We start from the raw sequence: 20,916 nt of genomic DNA, 5'->3' as shown, positions 1-20,916 counted from the left end.
GAAAAAATTTCCCTTTCATTGGCAAAATCCAAATTCGTCCTGCTTGGTGCATCGTTATTTTATGAAAAAAATTTGAATCTGATTTTATTACGATCATTTTTATACTCACAATAAATTTTGCTCAACTAACGCTACATAAAACTTAGTACATGATAAAATTATTTTATTTACTTAGTCTATTAGTAGCGATAGCAACTAAAAATTATTGCGTTAAATAAAGAGAATTTCGCAGCTATAAAATTTAATTATATTTATTGCCGCCCTGTACATGCGTACGTCATGGTTAATTTTTATGCTAACAAATGTATGTTTACATTTAAAATAGCAAATACGTATGCTTATGTTTTAAGATAAAGTAAAATATTACTCGCTGTATGACAAAATTGTCTTCGTGAAATTCGTCGATCTGTAAAGTAGTGAAAAGTTTCTGGAAAATAATTTTGATAAAATAAATGAAACACAGCAATTTTCCTTAATACAGACAATTATTTAATCTCAATAATATACGTCTTAGACGAATTTTATGAAATAAAAAAAAAAACAGCGAGTCAACGTCGAGGCTATTAAAATAAACCTCGCTTAGTCTTCTCTATGCCCAAAGATTTTCCGAAATGGAGAAAATCTTTTAATATTGCCGCTGTATTTTTACCTCATCCATTCTCGTTTTTCTTCACTGCTTTTCCTTTGCAACTATCTTACTCCTCTTCCCCGTAGTAACATATATCCGGCGAGTTACGTCTTTTCTCGCTCGTGCCTCTCATATAACCATTCTTCTTTTCTTCTTTTTCCTGTCTTCCTCGATGCGAGTACAGCTTCGGTCCCTATTTCCTATCCCATCGTATCGCGGATCAATACGCGTTGCTTACAAGCACCGGCACTAGCACCGGTGCCCGCACCACAACCTAACAACAACCTGTAAATGTGATTGTTGTTCGATTTCGTACGTCTTAATTGCCCTTGCGACGCTTAACGACGTAATTACCGAATAAAAACCGGCGCCGTGCTACCACTTTCCTTTTCTCTTTCTTCTCCTTTCCATTCTTTGCATCTCACAGTTCTACGCTACTTTCTTTCTTTACTCCTTTGCCATGACGTGAATCCTTTGATTGTATATAAGCACGCATGCGACGTATGCACTTTTTATGTGTGCACGCTGATCGAAAGAGAGCCGAGAATGAGATTGAGAGTGAGAGTGAGATTGAACGAGTGTGTGTGTGCGTGCGGGCGTGCGTGCGAGCTACAGAGGGAGAGAGAGAGAGAGAGAGAGGGAATGAGAGAGCGACGCGAAGGGAGGGAGGGAGAAAGGCAATCGCGTGTTGCGCGCCAGAGGATTGAAAGGGGAGAGGCCAAGTGAACACTCGCGGGCAGACGTGTATACATGTTCGGGCGCCTATGTGGCTGTGCTTGTGTGTTTGTGTATGCGTTGGGAAGGGCCGGTTTTGATGTACTCTATAGAAACGCAAGAGAGCGAGAGAGAATTGCCGACGTAGTTCAAGCGGAACTCGTAGCGCGTCGCTAGAACGAGAATTGCGGCCCCGAGATTCCCGTTTTTGCCAACAGTTGGCAGCACTGGCAGGGAGAAATGGTGCTTTACATTATGTCAAGTTGTCTTACGAGAGATATTTTAAGAAGCCGTTTAAATTTTTTTGGATTACGACTCTTTTGTTTCTTTAGACTTTTTCCATTTATTAAACGGTTTTAAGAGGAAAAATTTAGAAACAAGATGTTCTTCCGAACTCGTATAATATAAGCAGTAGAGTTTTATTCTATTTATATCGGTTCCATGTACCAATCTGCATAATGTTACTTATGTTGTATTTGCAGAAGATTGCATTATTTCTAAATATTCAAGTGAATAACTATATTTAACTCTCTGAACTTGGAATGAATCATTAACGCTACCTTCTGCTACACAATACAAAACCATATTCATCCGGTTAAAATTAATAATTTTATTTGATTGCTTGTGCTCTTTTATATCTAGCAAGTATTTAGTGGATTAGAAGAAATTTTGTTAAATTTGCTTCCCCTTTTTTTGACATTGTTAAAATTTTTTATTATCATTTTCAAAATCGTATAGATATCATGATTTTAAACAGCTATTAACAATTACATTATATTATATTAATTTTATTTTATTAATATCATTAGTAAATTCTTAGTTCACTATAGCAATATATCTTGATATAAAATTAATGTTTCAGACACACGCTTAATTTTATACGTAACATTGTAAAAGAAACTGTTCGTTCGCCTATTATAAATGAGAATACTAGAAAATGACTTAATTCTCATAATTTATTAAAGAAAAATAATTGAATGGAAGGTATTACATGAAGTGCAATTTCTGCAATAGTGCGGTTTATAATTTAATGTGCGAGATAATATCTTTGAAACTGTTATTTTGTAAAATGTCAGTACTTCTATGCATCATTAAACTCTATCTTGTGATAAGTAAGTCTAGTAACTAAACGAGCAGTAAAGAAGTAAGATGACTTTTTAATTGCGCGAAAAAAAGCAATACTTTATTATCTATAAAACACTCAGTGACAAAAAAGTAAGGATAAAATAATTTTGGTTTTAAATTTTTATTATTGAGAGAATTGCGATTCGAACGATAGATTTCATAATAAGTACGCGTTAAAAGCAAAAATTCAAATTCATTTATAAAAAATGAAATACACATTAGAACGTATATATTGTATTAAAAATTAAAAAAAAAAAATTAAAGAATAATTAGCACATTTTATAATCTAATATTCTATAGAGCATTAAATATTGCCTTAAAAAATGCATAGGCAATTTACCGAGTAATAATTAAATAACTTGTTATTGCGACGTCGTTAAGCACTTTTGCACTGGCCATCAAATATTGTAATATTCTCTAATTTTGTATAAATATTGCAATTTAACTACAAACTGCTTTCTTTGCTATTGAAATCGATGTTTCCTTTTTTTGGTTATGTATCACATTAATATATTACTTATATAAAATTTATAGTTTAACGATGTAAAGACAAAGTAATTGAATTGAAAATTTTGCTCATATAGAATCGAATTTAATTCGATCTGCTAGATAACAAAATATTTGTGACATTAAGAATCATAAAAAATATTTATATACGCTCAGTAACAGAACAATAAACTTATAAATTTAAAAAATTCAAAAGCCAATAATACGTTCCCTATATTAACAAAAATTCAATTTTCACGAATAGTGTATTTCTATTTTTATTTCATTTAATTTGCTCATTATTAACGAGCCAGGGAACTGTATAAAATGCAAATAATTTGAAACGTATTTTTATATTATTACCTATAGAATTCACAGATTTTGCCGTGGCTCTAAAGAGTCCAATTTGAAAGCCCGTAATCGAATAAAAAAAAGTGCTCGAGAGAAGGAAAGGAGAAAGGAACAGAGCGCACCGCACTCAAATCGAATTTAATATCGACGACTGCGATATAGGATTGATTTTGCTGCTCTTGAAGCCTGGGCGCGCGTTAGCAATCATGCAAAAATCTAATTAACGAAGCGCGAGCTCGGTTTATACATTTTTATGACCAATTTGTAATCGAATATCTCGAAACGACGCACGGATTTCGAATTTCGCCCTCCACTCGTCCCTCTCTTTTTGAGGGACTCCCGAGCTTTCGGGCGTGTTTTATCTGCCGCAGTCGAGTAGCGATTGGCTGCTGCTCGTGTCGCCCACAGGGAATATAAACACCGGGCATTTGCATGTTTTCCCAATTTAATTAGTTTCGATGCGATTATTAATTGGTTGCGAGAGTCGCGTACTCAACAAATAAAGATGCTGTTTTAAAAAACGAGAAGAAAAAGAGAGGAACGAGATATTTATTGCCCTCGATGAATTTTAGAGAGGTTTAATACCTACATACGTATTCATTCAATTTGTTTATGGGATTGTGTTAATTGAGGGAATTTTCAAAGCTACTACATTGTTCGATGGGTATTTTATGGGCGTGTGTGCGTGCGCCTACGTAGAGTTACCATGAGAATAATTAGAGAATAACAGGGCTTTGCTGGCTGGAAAAGGCGAGTAATAATCGGCAAAAAGTTGAATTTGAAATATATGCGAGAGACTGTAACGTTTATTTCAGATTCAAATTCAATGCTAGTTTTTCCAACATTTTCTTTGAATTTCAATTTTATAGTTTATACGATAGCTAAAAAATATTTATTACATGACAATAATAACAAACTGATTATTATGTAAAAAAAATTTTTGTCAACACATGTATTTGAATGTATATTTCAATTGTTCGTTTTCATTATGCATAAGTCATTAGAGAGATAAACTACACTTAAATAAATATATTTTTCTTTTATACGTTACATTTTTATTGTTTTTTTTTGTTTTTTTTCTTGTTTTTTTATTTATTTATTTTTTTTTTTTGATAATCTTATTTTAATTATATTTTCATTTATCTGTAATTATATTTCTGCTGAGATCCAATTTGATGACACATGGATGAGATTAATCGAGATTAAATTTCTCACTTCTATATTTTCACTCATTTCTTAAATCGATTATAAAAGATTTCTAAATAAAAAAAATCAACCTTAATTTTCAAACCAAATGTATGGAAGCTAATGAAGCTAATGGAGTCGCTCGATTGTCTTATTACGAACGATAAAAGCAAATTCTGCGAATTAATACTCAATCGTAGATTTTTAACGAACGTTGGTTATTGTTCCAAGAATTCCTCGATCATACACGTTTGCTGAAAGACAAGCATCTTTTAGTAAAACATTTCTATTTGATATTTAGTATACCTGGCATTATTCAACTCACAAAAACCTAAAAAATGGTATAATTGTGCTAAGCTCGGAACGCTTGGAATGCGTTGGTTGTTTCATTATCTTTTTTTCGCCCGCAAGCTCCTCTACCCTTTTTTCAGCGTTTGGAAGAATATAATTTAAACCGCTCGTGGGTCAGTCTACTGCACGTGGGGCCGTCAAAATAGTTTATCATCATTTAGCTACCTCCCTCCCCCGCCAGTTGTTCCCGACCTGCCGCAATCATTTAAATCTCTCTAGCCAGTTCTTCATGCTCAACACATGGTTAACTTAACATTCGTGACAGTAACAACGTGTGAGTCTGTATCACGGGAAAAGAAAATAAAAATAACAGACCGATTTTTGATGCTTATTAGAGCTGTTTTAATATTTTATTAAGTATATGTTATTAAGTTTATTGAGCACATGGTTATAACGTAATCATAAATTTTGTCTCATTTCATTATACGTCGATGTTAAATATTCATAAGAACAGTTTCAATCTATTCTACTTAATATTTGTTTATGTTTCTATTAATTGTACCTTACTGCGGCACAGAAACATTATATTAATGATATGTTATAAAATATAAATTAAATATTGCATAGCATATTTTTCATTAAACGTTTTGTACAATATTTTCTCTGAAAATTATAACTTTTGAAATGTCTACTCCAACATTTATCTTACAATTATGCAATATCTGAATAAAATCTGAATATAATTATAGAATATTCTTTTTTATTTTTGATAACTGAATAAGTGATTTTAAAATCAATAGTAGGAAAGTCTACTCACGACTATTTGCTAAATTGGGGAAAAAAGTTTCAATCTTAATTCCAAACAGCGCAAAACTAGTTATAATTGTAAATATCTGAAAATACATTTATTAAGAGACTTTAAAAGAATATTTGAAAAAATTTTTATCAAGGGCTGCAATGAATGTATTGGTAACAAATAAAAATACGCTTTATATTTCAATTACCACTTGAAGACAGCCAATATGCAATACTTCTTTTTTTTTTTTTTTATTATTTCTTAAGGTCGTTGTATTTTTAATTCAGTTGTATATAGGCCAAATGTAAATATTATATTTTGCTTGGTTGCATAATTTGCTTTTTATAAAAGTGTAAATGAATAATTAAAAAACGAAAATAAATGCAAATACATGTTCAGTGAGATGAAAAAGAACGTAAGAGAAAATGGCGACGTTGCTGAAGTATGTATCACTCGTATTTGCTTGGTTTGTGATTGAGGCCATCTTTCATCCTTTTTATTTCTTTTTTTTCTTTTTTTTTTTAAAGCAATACGACCAAATATCTTTACGCGTTCCTGCACCCAGACAACGTCTACCTGATTCTACTTCTCTCACCTTCGGCTCTTTGGAATATCCAATCATTGTACACAGACAGTATTCATAAGAAAAGAACGAGTATTACAGTTATTACTTTACAATATTTGAGATGATGATTGTATGGGAAGAAAATAAAAATGAAATGGTGCTTAGCCAATCATTCCTAATCTGATAGACTCGGTAGTTCGTCGAAAGAAATTTTTACCCTCTAATATCATAAGAAGAACTTAATAACATGAAGGCTTTCGCTCATTCGACAATTAACCAATTTCTTCCGTCAAGATTTATATTGATTATTTTAGCTGTAGCGGAATGACAAATTGCGCGACGCGATTAGCTGCCCTCTAACATTATATTACTTTGCTTACAACTATTTAATATTTTTATGTTATTCTGTATATAAGAACTAGAAGCAAATCTATTTAATAATTTTTTCTAATATTTATTCAACATATATTGCGCAGCCGTCTGGCTAAAGTGAGAAATAGTTTATTAATCCTAACATATAATTAGATTTTATTAAAATAATAATATAGTAAATAAATTAACTTATTTTATTTAGAACGGAATTAGAAATTCTGAGTTTTTAATTAAAATTAAAATGAATTATTTATGAAATATATCAAGACGTTGCTCATAATAATTCGTCGTTGTAAGCTCGGGCAAATTAAGGAAAATTCCATTTAACAATATTTACGCAGAAGATAAACTGGTGATGCGTAATAAGATTATGCAACTACATTTGCTATATAATCTTCGGGAATGTATAGTTATACACACACGCATATATATATATATATATATATATATATATATATATATATATATATATATGTATGTATATGGAGCGGAATATCGTAACCTAGAAAACGAACAATCAATTGTGGCCAGTCGCAAAGTAGATAACGAAAGGGAAGAAGGGTGAATCGACCGTGTCGTCGTCCGTGGTTGATCGCGCGAGGTCAAAGGTCACGGGCAGAGTGCCAGGGAATCGCGAAAGTATCGCTGAAGAAAGAATAAATGCGCGCCCTTGCATACACATAAACATGTTCGTGAAATTTCTTCGTCTCAGCATTGTATTACTAATTAAATCCTGAGCACTGATTACGAGAACGAGATGTATTGATGTCACTTTTATAGTTTCTATTTGTACGAATGTTGTATAATTCACTTGATATTGAAATTCATTGATACGCTTTTTGTATCGATGAAGTTAAATTGAGTTTCGTTGCTTTGTAATATTTTCGCGCATATATGGATTAAAACTCGAAGTGTTTTTCTTTTGTTTTTTTTTTTTAATTTTGTCCTCTAAATGGGCAAGTCAATTTTTTCAAACGAATTTTGTATAAATTGATAGATTATCGGAAATTAATTCCATTTTAATGGAAAAGCAAAATAATTCGCACCTAAACGAAGTGCTGAAGTTGGCACTCAATTCGGAGAATGAAATAAAAAGAGATTTTCTCAGCACATAGTTTCTTAATCGTTATATTAATTGAAAACCGATTGTAACTTCAGTAGTTTAGTAACTTATGTATTAGATTACTTTTTAATTACATTAATAATGTATTTATGTATCCTTACAGCATGTAATTCACCTTGTAATAGCATGATTACACTTTTGTTTGTATCTATGGAGATGTTTGCCGGCACATTAGTTCATGCATAGATAGTAAAATTTACGCACCGGACGAATTGACGATGCGTCAACGCCTCCATTTACTATAATGGCGATTAAAATAGTCTGCGTTACTTTGTGATAAAGATCACTACCGTGGATATTCGTTAATTGTGTACGATAATTTATCGGGTATTATAGAAATTAACGCTACCTATGAACAGCCGTAGAATTCGTATTGAGCACGCGACCGTTGAAATTTGTAATTCTATGAGGTGTTTGGTCGGCTGCATCGCTCAAAGACGTGTTGATTGTTGAATTTGCCTTTTATGCCGGAAGTTCGTACTCTTCCGTCCTCCCTTCCCCTCTCGCACTCTTACTCTCTTGCTCTCAGCTGTCGTAGAACGACGATTCGTGTAAAATCGCTTGTGCACGATATTCTCCGATCCTTATCATTGGGCAGCATAACGCTGCAGTGGCTTCATAGTTTCCGCTTTTGCATTTAACGCAAGTCGCACAAATATGCAAAGAGAACCATCCTAATCTAATCTAAGCAGTGCTCGTAATTTATGCCGTGGCTTTTAGCGCTTCAACGAATACAAAAGGTATTTCTCATGTGCGTGTAGTCGTACTTTGTTCTTCTGAGTTGGCACGGGAGGGCTTTTGGTTTGCTTTACGCATAAATGATTAACGCTTGTTTGAATACGTTAGATAGGACAGTGCTTGTATTTATTTCTAATCTAAGAATTATTACTTTATGTTAAAATAGGCGCGCGAGCTTTTTACATATGATTGATAAAAGTGTAAGCAAAGTCGTAGAAAACGAACGACGATTTTTTACGATCAAGAATGATGGATAAGGCATGCTTTAAGTACTCGGTGTTCCTTCATTTTACATGTTTTTTCTTCTTCTTTTTTCTTTTTTTATTTTCTATTTTGTCATGAGTAGCGCATAATGAAGGAAAAATAGCTGTGAAATATGGCTAATAAATGGAATCGCAAAATGCTCGATCATTTCTCTGTATCGGAAGAATGATTGTACAAAAAACGTGAGCTTTACGCAGCGAGACACGGCGAGAGAATTATAGTAACTCGCATTCCCGTCGACCAACTTTCGCTCAGCTCTTTGAAAATTTGTCATTTTCCTGACAAATTTACACCATAAATTAGCGATATCACGGTTCACAATGGATTGGCACGTGAAGAATATCGTGGATAGGAGGAGAGATGTTCGCTCGTCTGGGACCAATTGCGGGGCCATGGATTTTCACTTGGCTTTTAATATCTTGGACGGGCATGTGCGCCATTTTCGGCGACACGATGGTGCACGACCGTGTAAGACAAGAATATCGCATCCCCGTGGCTTATAATTAATTATTATGCCACGCTCAGTGAGTCGTCCGTCTGGCCGACAGGTAGGCAGTTCCATGTCGCCGCCTGTACTGGCTGAAATTACATCACGTGTTCGCGTCAAAATCTCAAGCATAATCTATACGTCCCGTATTACAGATTACGATCGGCGTGTAATCCTCCCTCCCTCCCCGCCACCCTTCCCACCAACCCTACTAACCAAATAAACCAACCCCCTTCATTCGCCTTTTAGTCAAAGATCATCGGTAGCGGTATCCGCTATGTGTCATTTATCGCCGAGATCGATAGAATTAAACAGCCATGGGTCATGGGCAATGGACGCATCGTCACGTACATCACTTGTCGATACCACCCTCGGTACCGGCTGTAACTCGCTTACTGACGACGCGTTCACGACTCTACGCCCGTGAGAATCTCCGTTGAATTAAAAAAAAAACTTGTAATTATTGATGTCAATTTATATGAAGCTGAATTCGCTCGTAAACGCCCCCCCTTTCATTATTCTCAGTGATTAAACGCGCGAACTGAATTTATGAGATTTGTCAAAGTAAGTTTCTTTTGCGGTAGTTTTTATGTATTTTTTCACCTTGTAATTCACTATACGGTCTCCTAATCGTTTATTGTATGGATTTTAATTGCTATTGTTGTCAAGTTTTTTTCTTATTTATATCCAATAAAAATAAATAATAAGATTGGCTTGATTAAAGCGCGGCAGCGTATTCGAGTCGAGTGGAATAAGTATTGATAAGAATACTTTATATGGTACAATAAATCTTTAGTGGCGCTGGAGGGACGGAATAGGGGGAGGTGATAGAGGGATGGAGGGAGTGGATGGGAGGGAAATATTTGAAAGTTACGATGAAAAATCAAGGGAAAACGTGTAGTGCTTTACAAACGAAGTCGAAAATCCAACAATACTCATTAAATCATGCGCACTCGTGGAAGATTGATTCGAAGTTAAATGTATCAACGCACATAAAAACGCTCCGAACTCTCATCGAGCATATAAATTATAAATCCCGTGAGCTGGTGCACGCTTTTATTTAGTGAAAGTCTTTGATATATGTCTCTATTAGGAACGTAAACATTTCGAAGCGGGCGCCATGCAACTCCGTACAATTTTCCAACTTTGCTCTCGAACGCACGTGAATTGGACAATCAAGAGAGTCGCCCGGGACGAATTCGCTTGTAAGGAGTGGCGTTCGTCAAGAGTCAGATTGTTTACAGTTGTACATCATGCTTGAGGACACGTCGTAAATCAGGCTCATTTTTCCGGCACCCTTCCGGTCCAGATAGGCAGGCGACAGGTCTTGTGGAGCAGCAGCAGCCGCCGAGCGCAACTAAGCTGAAGAGAAAATAATATCCTCCATGGCTTCCAGCCCCGCGAGAAAAACGAGGACGGCTCATCTAGGGATTATCTTCGTCGAAGACTCAGTACACCCGGAATAAATTATGTTCGCGGGGGTGGGTATCGCCAGGGAGTGAGCGGGCGAACGAGACAAAGTCTGTCTGGTGAATATAAAGAGAGCGGCGGGCGGGTGTCGGAGGCACCTGAAGGTGGAAGAGCTAGAAGGAGAGAGAGAGAGAGCGAGAGAGAGCGAAAGAGAGATTGCGAGTTAGAAGGGGGAGGGAGATAAAGAGAGCAGGTGCAAACTTGGCCTGTCAGGAAGTCGCTTACAGCTCGAGGACAAAAGCTCCCCCCGGGAATCGTGTATGTGCGCTAAGAGATGGCGGCGACGAGGGAGATGGGCGCCGGGAGATGAGTGCGAGGGGGAGGACGAGGGTGGAACGAGCCTAACTGTAAAATAACAGGGTGGCTGGCTGCCTGGCTGGCTGGTTTGCTGGCTGGGTAGCTGGTTGCCAGTATATATATATATATATATATATATATTGCCTCTCTTACTCGTTCGCTCGCTCTCATACGTCACAAGGCTTTCGCGAGAAGAAAGAGGGACTCCCGCCGGAGGGTGGGTGGACTATATTGATTTATTTATACCGAGCGAGCCAAGTTGCCGAAGGAACCGAGCCACTCTACGATGGGGTTATTGGGAAAATAAGCGTTCTTCAGCGTCGCCCACTTTGTGTCTATGCGCGGGCTCCTCCTCCTTTTCCCCAACCGTCGCCGACATCTCAGCTCTACGATACCAAAGTGCTGAGTGTTTGAAAAATTTTCTCCGACGCGCATTTTTGCGGGGAGAGTGGCATCTTTCGCGCAGTCGGCCGGGCAATGGAAGCAGCCGAGTTGCCCGCTGCTAGTAGTCCTAGTGGATTACTGTGGGACAACTTACACTCGAGAGATCCGACGCTTTGTACGTGCCGAGGACTCGTTTGTTATGGCAAGTGGACATTGGCATGCGTGCCCTTTACAAGCAACTACCACTGCTCTCGCAATCGTAGCGCCGATAGTCATACGTGGCAAAGCTCAAGGTTTACTTCCTTATGTCCCTTCGGCATAATTAATCGTCCTTGTGATTCGTACCGCCACTAGCAATTCCATTAGAATACGCTCTTGCGGCGACTTCAGCCGGTCTATGATGATAGATTGGTATATAATAACTTAGAACCTCTCGACTTTAAATTTTCTCACTCTCCTTCGTGTTGGCTTTATCTTCATTTTATTGCGAGGATCGTTGTATGGGTGGGTAGTTTAACGTATGTGGCCTTGCGTACTACCGTCTCACTTTCAAATCCATCTCGGGGCTGCTCGGGCCTCATTAACCACGAGCGAGAAGTGGTGCATTCGCGCTTCCTCGAGAAGAGAAAGATCGGGCGGGGCTATATAGCGAGTGGGGGTGGTGTATAGCCGGGCCTCCGACGAATCACGTTTGAATTTATAACTGTCGCGCAGGCATCGTCGTGAAAGTAAATGAGGCTCAAGTCCTGGAGGCGATCGAGACATCGTATCATTCGAGCATGCTCGCCGTCATTCAGCATGACTTGGACTCGCTTCGTGGACAATTCAGCGACGTCATGGATCATATGTTGCCATGCTCGACTCCAAGAACCGAGAGCTTGCCTACCTGGACCTTCTACTGTTCGCGCCGATTACGTCACGTAGGGACTAGGTAGAGCACTTATTTCTCAAGGAACCTGGTTGTTGCTCCAGCAATTATTTTTTACCACGGATCAACTGTTTCTTTTCGTTTTTTCATCTTTTGCTTTTATTTTTAAGTCTCGTTAAATATCTCAACATGACTATATCTGGTTAGTTATACTATATTATTGGCATTTCAAAGCGTGCGATAATTTGTCTCTCTTTTTCTTTTTCTTTTTATTTTATGATCCTAATCGTGAGTATATCATACTTTTCATACCGTGTTTGCAATTTCCATTCTGCAGAACAATTGTATATAAAAACTCAATACATTTGGTATTTTACATGCTTATCGTGTATTTGCATAAGCCGTACTAGGAGTGTTACTGGCCTATTTATACAGCAGAATTCTCCACTCGTCATCCGACTAGAATATCCGTTATTATTGTTTACAATTCGAAATGTTCGAAATGTTGTAGATGCCCTCTTCCTAATTGAAAACGGCAAATTTCAGGCATAAAGTGCAATCGCTTTGTGGCCGTATGAGATATAAAGAAAAGGCGAGGCCGGGTGGGCAGGTCTGCGAAAAAGCGCCATGATTAATAAGTGAAAAGCACGGGAATGTAGGAAAGCGCGAATGTAGAGATCGCTTTGGCGGATTCGCCTTTGCCGAGGAATCGATATAGCCTGGATAATCGTGACGGCGTGGGTATGAGGGTGGGGGCGGTATGTGAGCGCGTGGCACGTCAGGAATCCTCTCGACAACGCCGAAACTGAGCGAGGAAATCGAAACGACTTTTAAAATTCCCACGGTAAATCAGAGTTACAGGGTTGATGGGGTGATGCGTATGATTACACCCTGTCTCCGAGCGGCCATAAATCTTTCTCCAGTCCTCGCTCCTCCTTCTGCCGCGAGAACGACGTGTTCCACGCCAGGTATGTTTCGTGTGTGCCGCTAAGTCGGTCTACGCTATGTTTCTGCGTGCCTGTCGGCTTCTTCCTCTTGGAATTGGAAGATCTCGGTGTCTCCGAGCGATGTGGAATGCTCGCGTAAAATGGCGTTGAGAGGGAAATCGGGCGCCGAGCGATAATGAACGAATGACGTATTGTTTGACGCGAATCAGGAGCGAATCGTTTGCTCGATGATTGAAACGTTCGCTTCAGTCGCGGTGTATCGATTCTTTTTTTTTGTGAATTTTTCGTAGACGGATACGAGCTATGTTACCGTGCAAATCGGAAAACTCATCCGGCTGCTGCCCAATGAGGCATATGACAGTCACTTTGGTATTGCGATCGCGATACGAATGGGGATCGCTACGGTCCCGATGGAAAATCTTTAATTATTCGGACGCTATTAAAAATTTATCGCGGTATCGCAATGATAATGGTATTGATAAAGGCCCGATTCTTTTTATGCAGGTGCACTTCGAGGCAGTTAGTGATTGAATCTACAGGCGGTCGTGCATTGTGCGAGCATAAAAAAATGTTATTGTGTCGAAAACAAAAGAATTTTTTAATACGCGTGCGCCAATGTTGAGCAGACTCGTTATTTATTTAATGCTATTTTGCCATTCTGTTTTCTTCTTTTTTACGTATTTGAGCGCTCGATTTTTGTTTTGGCTCGCTAGAAACAGCCAGTGATTACCGCCTATATGGTCAATTTATAAATCGAGTCAAGAAGCATTTTTATCAATAATTTACATCGCGCCTTCGTATATTTCAATTTATATTTGTCTTTCGTGCATGTAGATAAAAATACGAACGAATGGCATTGGTACACGCAATGTACGTACGTAAGCTCAAAGAGGCAAGACGGACGATCGTCATGCCCGTGTTTAATTGTAACCAAACTACGAGGATTAAAAGTATTTCAAGCGATTAATGCTCAGCACGCGCGAGCGACTTCCTTGTTCATCGAGCCTCGATCTGATACCGAGCACTTCAAACATTATAGACGTCATAATGATCGAAGGAGAGGCTAGGCATACCTTAATAACACCGGAGGCCGTGGCGGGCGTTTACCTGGTGTTCGGCGTTACCTCCCTCCTGGTCCGGCCATTACGCGAGAATCACAGTAATCATTTAATAAAAGGCGAAGGCGATAAGTCGGAGGTCCGTCGAAATTGACCAGTCATTCCTCGGCGATTTCGGTCGATACCCCGGCATTAAAGCGCTCGTCACTGCGCAACGAGGGAGAAAGGGGCGCGGGGCCGTTATTCGACTGCTACAAACTATTGCTATTAGTATAATTATGGTGATGCTTGTAATACGGCGTTGTGGGACGGAGGGGCGGAGAGAGGGTCAGCGGGCACCTTCCATTATTTCCGAATCGCTGTGTAACGGGGAGCACGTGACCGAGTTCGCCTTTTGAGCTTTGGCCCGGGCTACCAAATTGCCATGCCCATTCAAAGGTGTGGCCCTCGCACCCACCCCATCCCTTCCCACAGTCTATATCTCGCTAATCGCTCTTTGATAAGCGATGGAGGTTTCCTCTCCCGTTCCTTCCAATCTCCTGATATTTCTTGCCCGAGTCAGAGATCCCGGTTCTACTTGATTAATTTTGATTGTATTGGCGTTTAGGCTCCACCTTGCCATTCTTTCCCTTAATGCTTATCTCTAGATATATTCCTGAAAAATATCCCGATCGACTTTTGTTCAATTTAATACGTTATCATTGTAAATTTAACAGACTTTATGTTTTTCAATTCCCATTTTTATTTTTAAATTATAATAAACGCATTATCAGAATGACTGCAATTAAAACTTTATTTTAAAGAATCGACGATTTCAAAATGATATTTTTTTCCAAACTTCTAAGAATTTCATTTATTAATTGGAAAATTTAGCATTTATAATAATATGAACTTTGTTTTAAATTCAATGATTTGGCCCCCTTACGTATAAATTCCCAATCTCTTATGCATTTCGTATAAAAAATTCAATGTTATTTATTTATTTTGTATTATTATTATTATTAGTAGTATTAGTATTATCATTATTATTGTTATTTAATACATTATTCTTTAATAATTTGATAGAAAATTATATATGTCAAAAAGATCTTTGATATTTCGAAAGCGTGTTATATATAAAGATTTTGAAAATACTTGTAAATCGTGTTAATTCGATTTTTTTGTTCAGACAGTATATATATTGTTTTTATGTTGAAATTGGCACAATCGAAACGAACATTTCAACGCGATACGTACAAAATTAACGATTAAGTTTTAGAAGCTAAAATTTTAAATAACAAATTAAAAGAAAATTATGACATGTACGGCTATAGTGTAGACGCGTAGGAAATTCCTCTGCCCTAACTCTTTCATATTGGATTGTATATAAGAACGTGCGCATATAAATCTAGCAATCATGCATTTACATACAAAAGTTTGAATCGTAAAGGTGACACAATGCAGGTGAAGTAATTATGTATTACATACTATTAAACCTTAGTAATTGACATTTATCGTCTGAAGATAAAAGTACATTTCATGCTAAAACTCCTTCTGAAATACGCTGCAATCTCCTAAGTAACATTCATCGACTTAGAAAATATCGATTTACCCACCATAACATTAATTTTCAGAAATAAAAGTAATTAACTCGAACGTTAAAAGATAATGTATTATGTACCTAGTTCCATACGTAGATGCATACGTATATATATATATATATATATATATATATATATATATATATATTAACAAAAACAAAAAAACAAAAAAAAAAAAATATTGACTGTAGTTGAAAATCATAAATTTCATAAGCATAAAATCGATTAAAGTTAATACCATGCTGTATTTTATGTAAGTTAAACTCCATTGTATCACAATAACAAAAGAATGTATCAGCAGGTACAGTAATAAATTTTCTGGCTTTTCCAATATGTTCTCGGGCAGTACGCAGTTTTATATTCCATGAAATGGGGTAACGACTGCCATCTTAAATACCTGCGAAAGTAAAACGTTTAATACCGCCTTAACGACACAAGTAAAGAAGATAGTCAAGACTCCTTTCAATAATAGAGAATTAAAAAGGAATAAGGCGAGTTGGGGAGCAGGAGGGGACTCGCAGTCGAGTGCCCGTTGTATTGATGGAAGTGTAATTTCGCGGGCGATCTTTACGGCCGTCGATAGGGCACGAAATTCGGAATTTGTCGAACGGGAAGCAATTTTCTGCTTTTCCAGAATATAATTTTCGCACCCGGGGATCGTGCGCCACGGCATCTCGGAGATAAGGCCGCGATCTCCCCCACCCCCCCCCGTAGAAACCTTCTCCGTCTCGCCGCTCCCCGTGTAAAATTACTTTGCTCCGCGGCTTACCCTCGCCCGGTGTATTCTCATTCGGATGGGATCTCCCTGGAAATAAAGTATATGCCTCTTCTATTTTCGCATCTGGAAAATTGCCGCTTCGTACGCGGCCCCGAATTCGTTCACCGTCTGCAAATCTGCCCTGTCTCTTCTGTCGTTTGCGCTTGACTAAATCATATACGTATAAATGTGCGGGTCCCCGATGCCGCTCCTCCGTAGATGAGATATCTCATTATTCCTGATTCCTTGAACTTGCTCTAGCCAATTGAATAGGAAATCTTTATTAAGCTACATACAAGTGGGTTAAAAAGGCCTTGAGTGCTTTGGAAGATGCTTGGTTTATAAAGCATAAGCGTCTCTCCTAATCATCATTATCATTATTCTCAAGAAATATAAATATTTATTTTTACATTGGTTTTTGCTTTTGTCCCTTTGAATTTGCAATTCTATTATCGAGTACGTGTCATACAATTTCAATTAAAATTTCTTTATCATTCGTGCATTCGGTCTTTAGTCAGAAATTTACGTTTACATTTTCTAGTTGAATGCCATTTAGTATGCAGATTGATAAATGTTGACCAGCAATTTAATTTTTTACTCATTTACATTAAAGCCATCGATTATACAAATACTAATATTTATTTATTACATTGCTTTATCTCTTAAAAATTCTATGATATTACAAACATACATATTAATCAATGAAATGCATTTACATGGAATTGAAGGGATATTTTAAAGCCAAATAAACTAATAACTAGAATTACGTCATTTTTTATCGAGAGAAGGCTATAACAATAGTCATTGAAGTAAATAGGAATGTAATAGTGCTCAAGATAAATCATAAATTTTAAATAAGAGGAACTCTCGTTTAAACGCATAAACAATCGGTCATTGGTAATGTAGTCTCTACGCATTCAGTGATGTTTCATAAAGCATGCTAATTTCAAATTATTTAACCAATTATTACTATTTTTCAATCGAATTGCACTAGGATATCGAAAAACCTATTAGTACGCTCTTGAGCCGTGATTCTCGTTGAGTCAACCAAATGTCACTCGACTACTTGTCCGCTTAATACGTCTACATGGCTCTGGTTGCAAACGCCTATTGCCACAATAAGAGAGTCTGGTTACTTTAACTGCGTTAATTCTTAAATTGTAACTATTTAATGTAATTTTCAAACAATGTGAGTAGAGCGACAGGCTTGACAGAACGTAGCAAGTAATATGAATGGCTACCGTATGCTTGCGAGTACAATTGAATGACTTGCCCGAACGATAATGATAATGACGTAACAAAGAGCTAGCGTCAATACGAAATAACATTTTTTATCTCGTAAGATGCGCGACAAAATTAACGATTTACATCACGCGACGCGTAGTTGAGACCCCCCTCCCCCTTATTCTCGACCCCCCGCCCCAAATTGTAGAATTCACTATAGAAGCGCGCAATGATAAGCGGAGGAAGGACAATCATTTTCTCATTATCCGGTGAAATCGCACTCGGTTACATAAATCGAAATACGCGCACGGATACCTCGGGAACGCCATCTTTCTCCGAATCATCCATCTCGTCCTCGTCGCCGGACGTCAGAGAACCATTACGGAGAAACGGCGCGTCGACGTCGCGTCCGTGGCGTGCGCAGCCAACGATCGGCGCAGATAGCGCGTTCCTCGCGCACTTATGCAATTAATGTAATTGGGCTATTTATTCCGCGCACATTCTGGCACGTAGCTCGCGAGAACGCACGCGCTGCCCGAAGATCGCGCTACACTGAAAAAAAGGTCGCTAAAAAGCGCAATAATAGCCTGATGGAGGGGAATATGAGCGTCACGCGATAAAATCGCCCGACTCGCTGACAATTAAGAACTTATTTGCTTCACACTTATTTTCGCTCTCTCCCACTCTACACTCTCCGCCACATCCTTTACTTGTCTCTCAACATCCCCTACCCCCCCAGCCTCGACCATACCAATCCGCGCCATCCCACCCTACTCGGCCTCCGCCTTTCCCCTCATGCCGCGCACTGCTCTTTTTATCTGGCTAATTATCCAAGGTCCCTTGTTTCTTCAAGAAAAGGGATAATTCGACGAGGATGACGAGAGGCGATCGTATTTATGCCTCGCTTTGACACAAGATACCTCCTTTTACGCGTAATCACGTATTATTTATGTACGGGTGCAATTCTGCTTTTGTCTCGCGAGAGCATTGCCCTTGTCGCTTAATACATTGAATAAATGTTTAATTTCGTGCAACTTTGCAACTTATACACTCGGCCTGCTCTTATTCGCAAAGAAAATGATTCTTGACAATTTAAATCCTTTAACGATATTTAACGAATTTTTCCGATAGTGACGATCTCGGCCTTCCTCCTCCTCCTACATCACCTAATCGTCTTCCTTCACCGTACCACGAAAACGGGAACGGCGGACAAATTAAGCAGGCCAATAATGGAAATAGCGTATTACAAAATTAAGGGGGACGAAGAAGCGGGGAATCCTACGGCAAATAAACGTAACTCATTCAGCGACGTAATGACAAATAAAACCCTCGAGGCGACTCGCTTGGGACTGCGACTCGCGCTCCACGGAGCCATAAGCCGCGACAGAGGAGTTTTCCCGCGACGTCGTGCCCGGAAAAACACCGGGACCCATAATGCGTGTCATAACTTCCGTTATAGGTTTTTAAGCGCACGTGCTCGGGGGTCCGTGGCGCGGGTTTCCATGTTCGCCCACTCCCTCCCGGCATATGCGCCTTCATGGGAATTTGATTTACTGGCTCGCACCTTTACGATCGACCCACACATTCGCGGTTAGTGTGCTTCGCCGGCGCCTCGGCCTACGTGCACGTGACCGGCCTAACCAAAGGACCTTCCCGTTACACACTCCGATACAACATTATTCCTACATTAAACACATAAAAAGAGAGGAAGGCGAGCAACCCCACGATAAATCTCTTTTATTAGTTTTTGCGAATGGGTTGCCCTTATTGCCGCTTCGCAAGACGCGACTCCTTCCACCCGCGCCTCTTCTATGCCCTTAAGATCGGCAATACGCAGCCCCTCCGAGACCCGCGTTATCAAGGACTCGTGGCGTCGAGTGCTAGATATGCCGGCAGAGGATCGACGATGCGTTTCTCCCAATACGATCGGCGCCAGTTGGAAACGCGCCCTTCTACTTATTCAGCTCGTAAATAAATGCTTTGTTCTTGAATTCGCAGGTAAATGGTGTCAACGTCCTAGAGATTGGAGTTCGCCGCCCGATGCGCAAAGAGCGGCGAGCGACGCAGCGCGTCGTGGCGTCCTCTACTCTTCCGTTTTCCTCGGCAGTCCCGGTAAGTTCAGCGTCAATTATTACAACTGCAAGATCCCTCGAATGCACCTTGTGATGTACGTCACTTTGGCTCTTGTCGGGCCCGCCGGCTTTCGGCCCAATATCGTCAGGAGCGCCAACTCGCGCGCTCGATTGTCTTGGTGCGCGCCGCGAATCACAATGAGCGACGGGCCGAGCGCGAGCGGCGCCGAGATAAGGCCTGGATCACTCGGGGGCCGCGTGACGGTGGCACCCGGTGGGTGGAGCGCGGTCCCGCGGTCCCACGACGAGCATTCGCCGCGTCGAATAAATATTGATGCTCGCGCGGCAACCGCGTGGACCAATCGTGGGGCTGAACGCCGATGCCGTCGCGCACCTTTTCCGATCTCGAGCGGCGCCCCGCTGCGGCTTCTTTCGTTTCTCGTCGTTTGGTTTTAGTGACGCGGTTATCGCTTGGAGGCGTTGTCTCCGACGGATTATGTGCGACAAGCGGCACACTAATAGCGCGCAATTGTTATTCGTCTTATTATAATAGTCTAAGCGCGCAGCTAATACGGCGAGAGACTTTTCGTTTGTCTATGGAATGCTTATCGCGCTGTACGAGTGTTTGCTTTTCGTGCTTTTCTTAATGCGCGCCTGTCATGTCAATATTTATTTAGCGGTCGTTCTGATTCGTATACAATTTTTTTACCATTCTTATCAGGGGCAAGGAAGTCGTGCCATTCGTCAAAGAAACAGCCAATCGATCATTCGTGCGTGCAATAAAGAAAATTAATAATTTCATCAACAAGAGCCTGTAGGTGTAATGGTATTTGTTAGCTTAGCGATGGCATAGTAAATTTCCCCCAATCTTCGCAAATTTTTTATGCAATCTACAATTTATTTAACGAAAGTATTCGGTAGACTCTCTGCCTTACGAATACTATGTGCGTAATTAATTCGTAAGGAAAGTGATAATCAAATAAATGTGTAAGTATCGAAGTCCTCGATTAAAATACTTTTGTAAAGAAGAGTGGGGTGGTAAGATAGAGTGGAAATGAGAAGCTGAGGAAAAGCCAGTAAAGTAAGGAAAGTAGTTGGAGCGATAAGTGCACAAAATAGATGGATAGAGGAAAA

General features: G+C 39.1%; 1 protein-coding gene across 3 annotated transcripts in view; it reads left to right on the top strand.

Moving 5' to 3' along the window:
* hth (Meis homeobox homothorax) overlaps window positions 1-20,916 on the top strand; it is a 517,031-nt gene that overhangs the window by 266,732 nt on the left and 229,383 nt on the right. For all 3 annotated transcript variants that reach the window (XM_011498002.1, XM_011498003.1, XM_011498001.1), the window contains one exon: window positions 19,709-19,822. In XM_011498002.1, coding sequence (XP_011496304.1) covers window positions 19,709-19,822 — 114 coding nt within the window. The remainder of the gene's footprint in view (window positions 1-19,708; window positions 19,823-20,916) is intronic.

This window comes from Ceratosolen solmsi, unplaced genomic scaffold (genome assembly GCF_000503995.2).
Source record: "Ceratosolen solmsi marchali unplaced genomic scaffold, CerSol_1.0 scaffold14, whole genome shotgun sequence".
NCBI lineage: Eukaryota > Metazoa > Arthropoda > Insecta > Hymenoptera > Agaonidae > Ceratosolen > Ceratosolen solmsi.
Note: the sequence above shows the minus strand (reverse complement) of the source record. Positions and strands in the feature narration are given on the sequence as shown.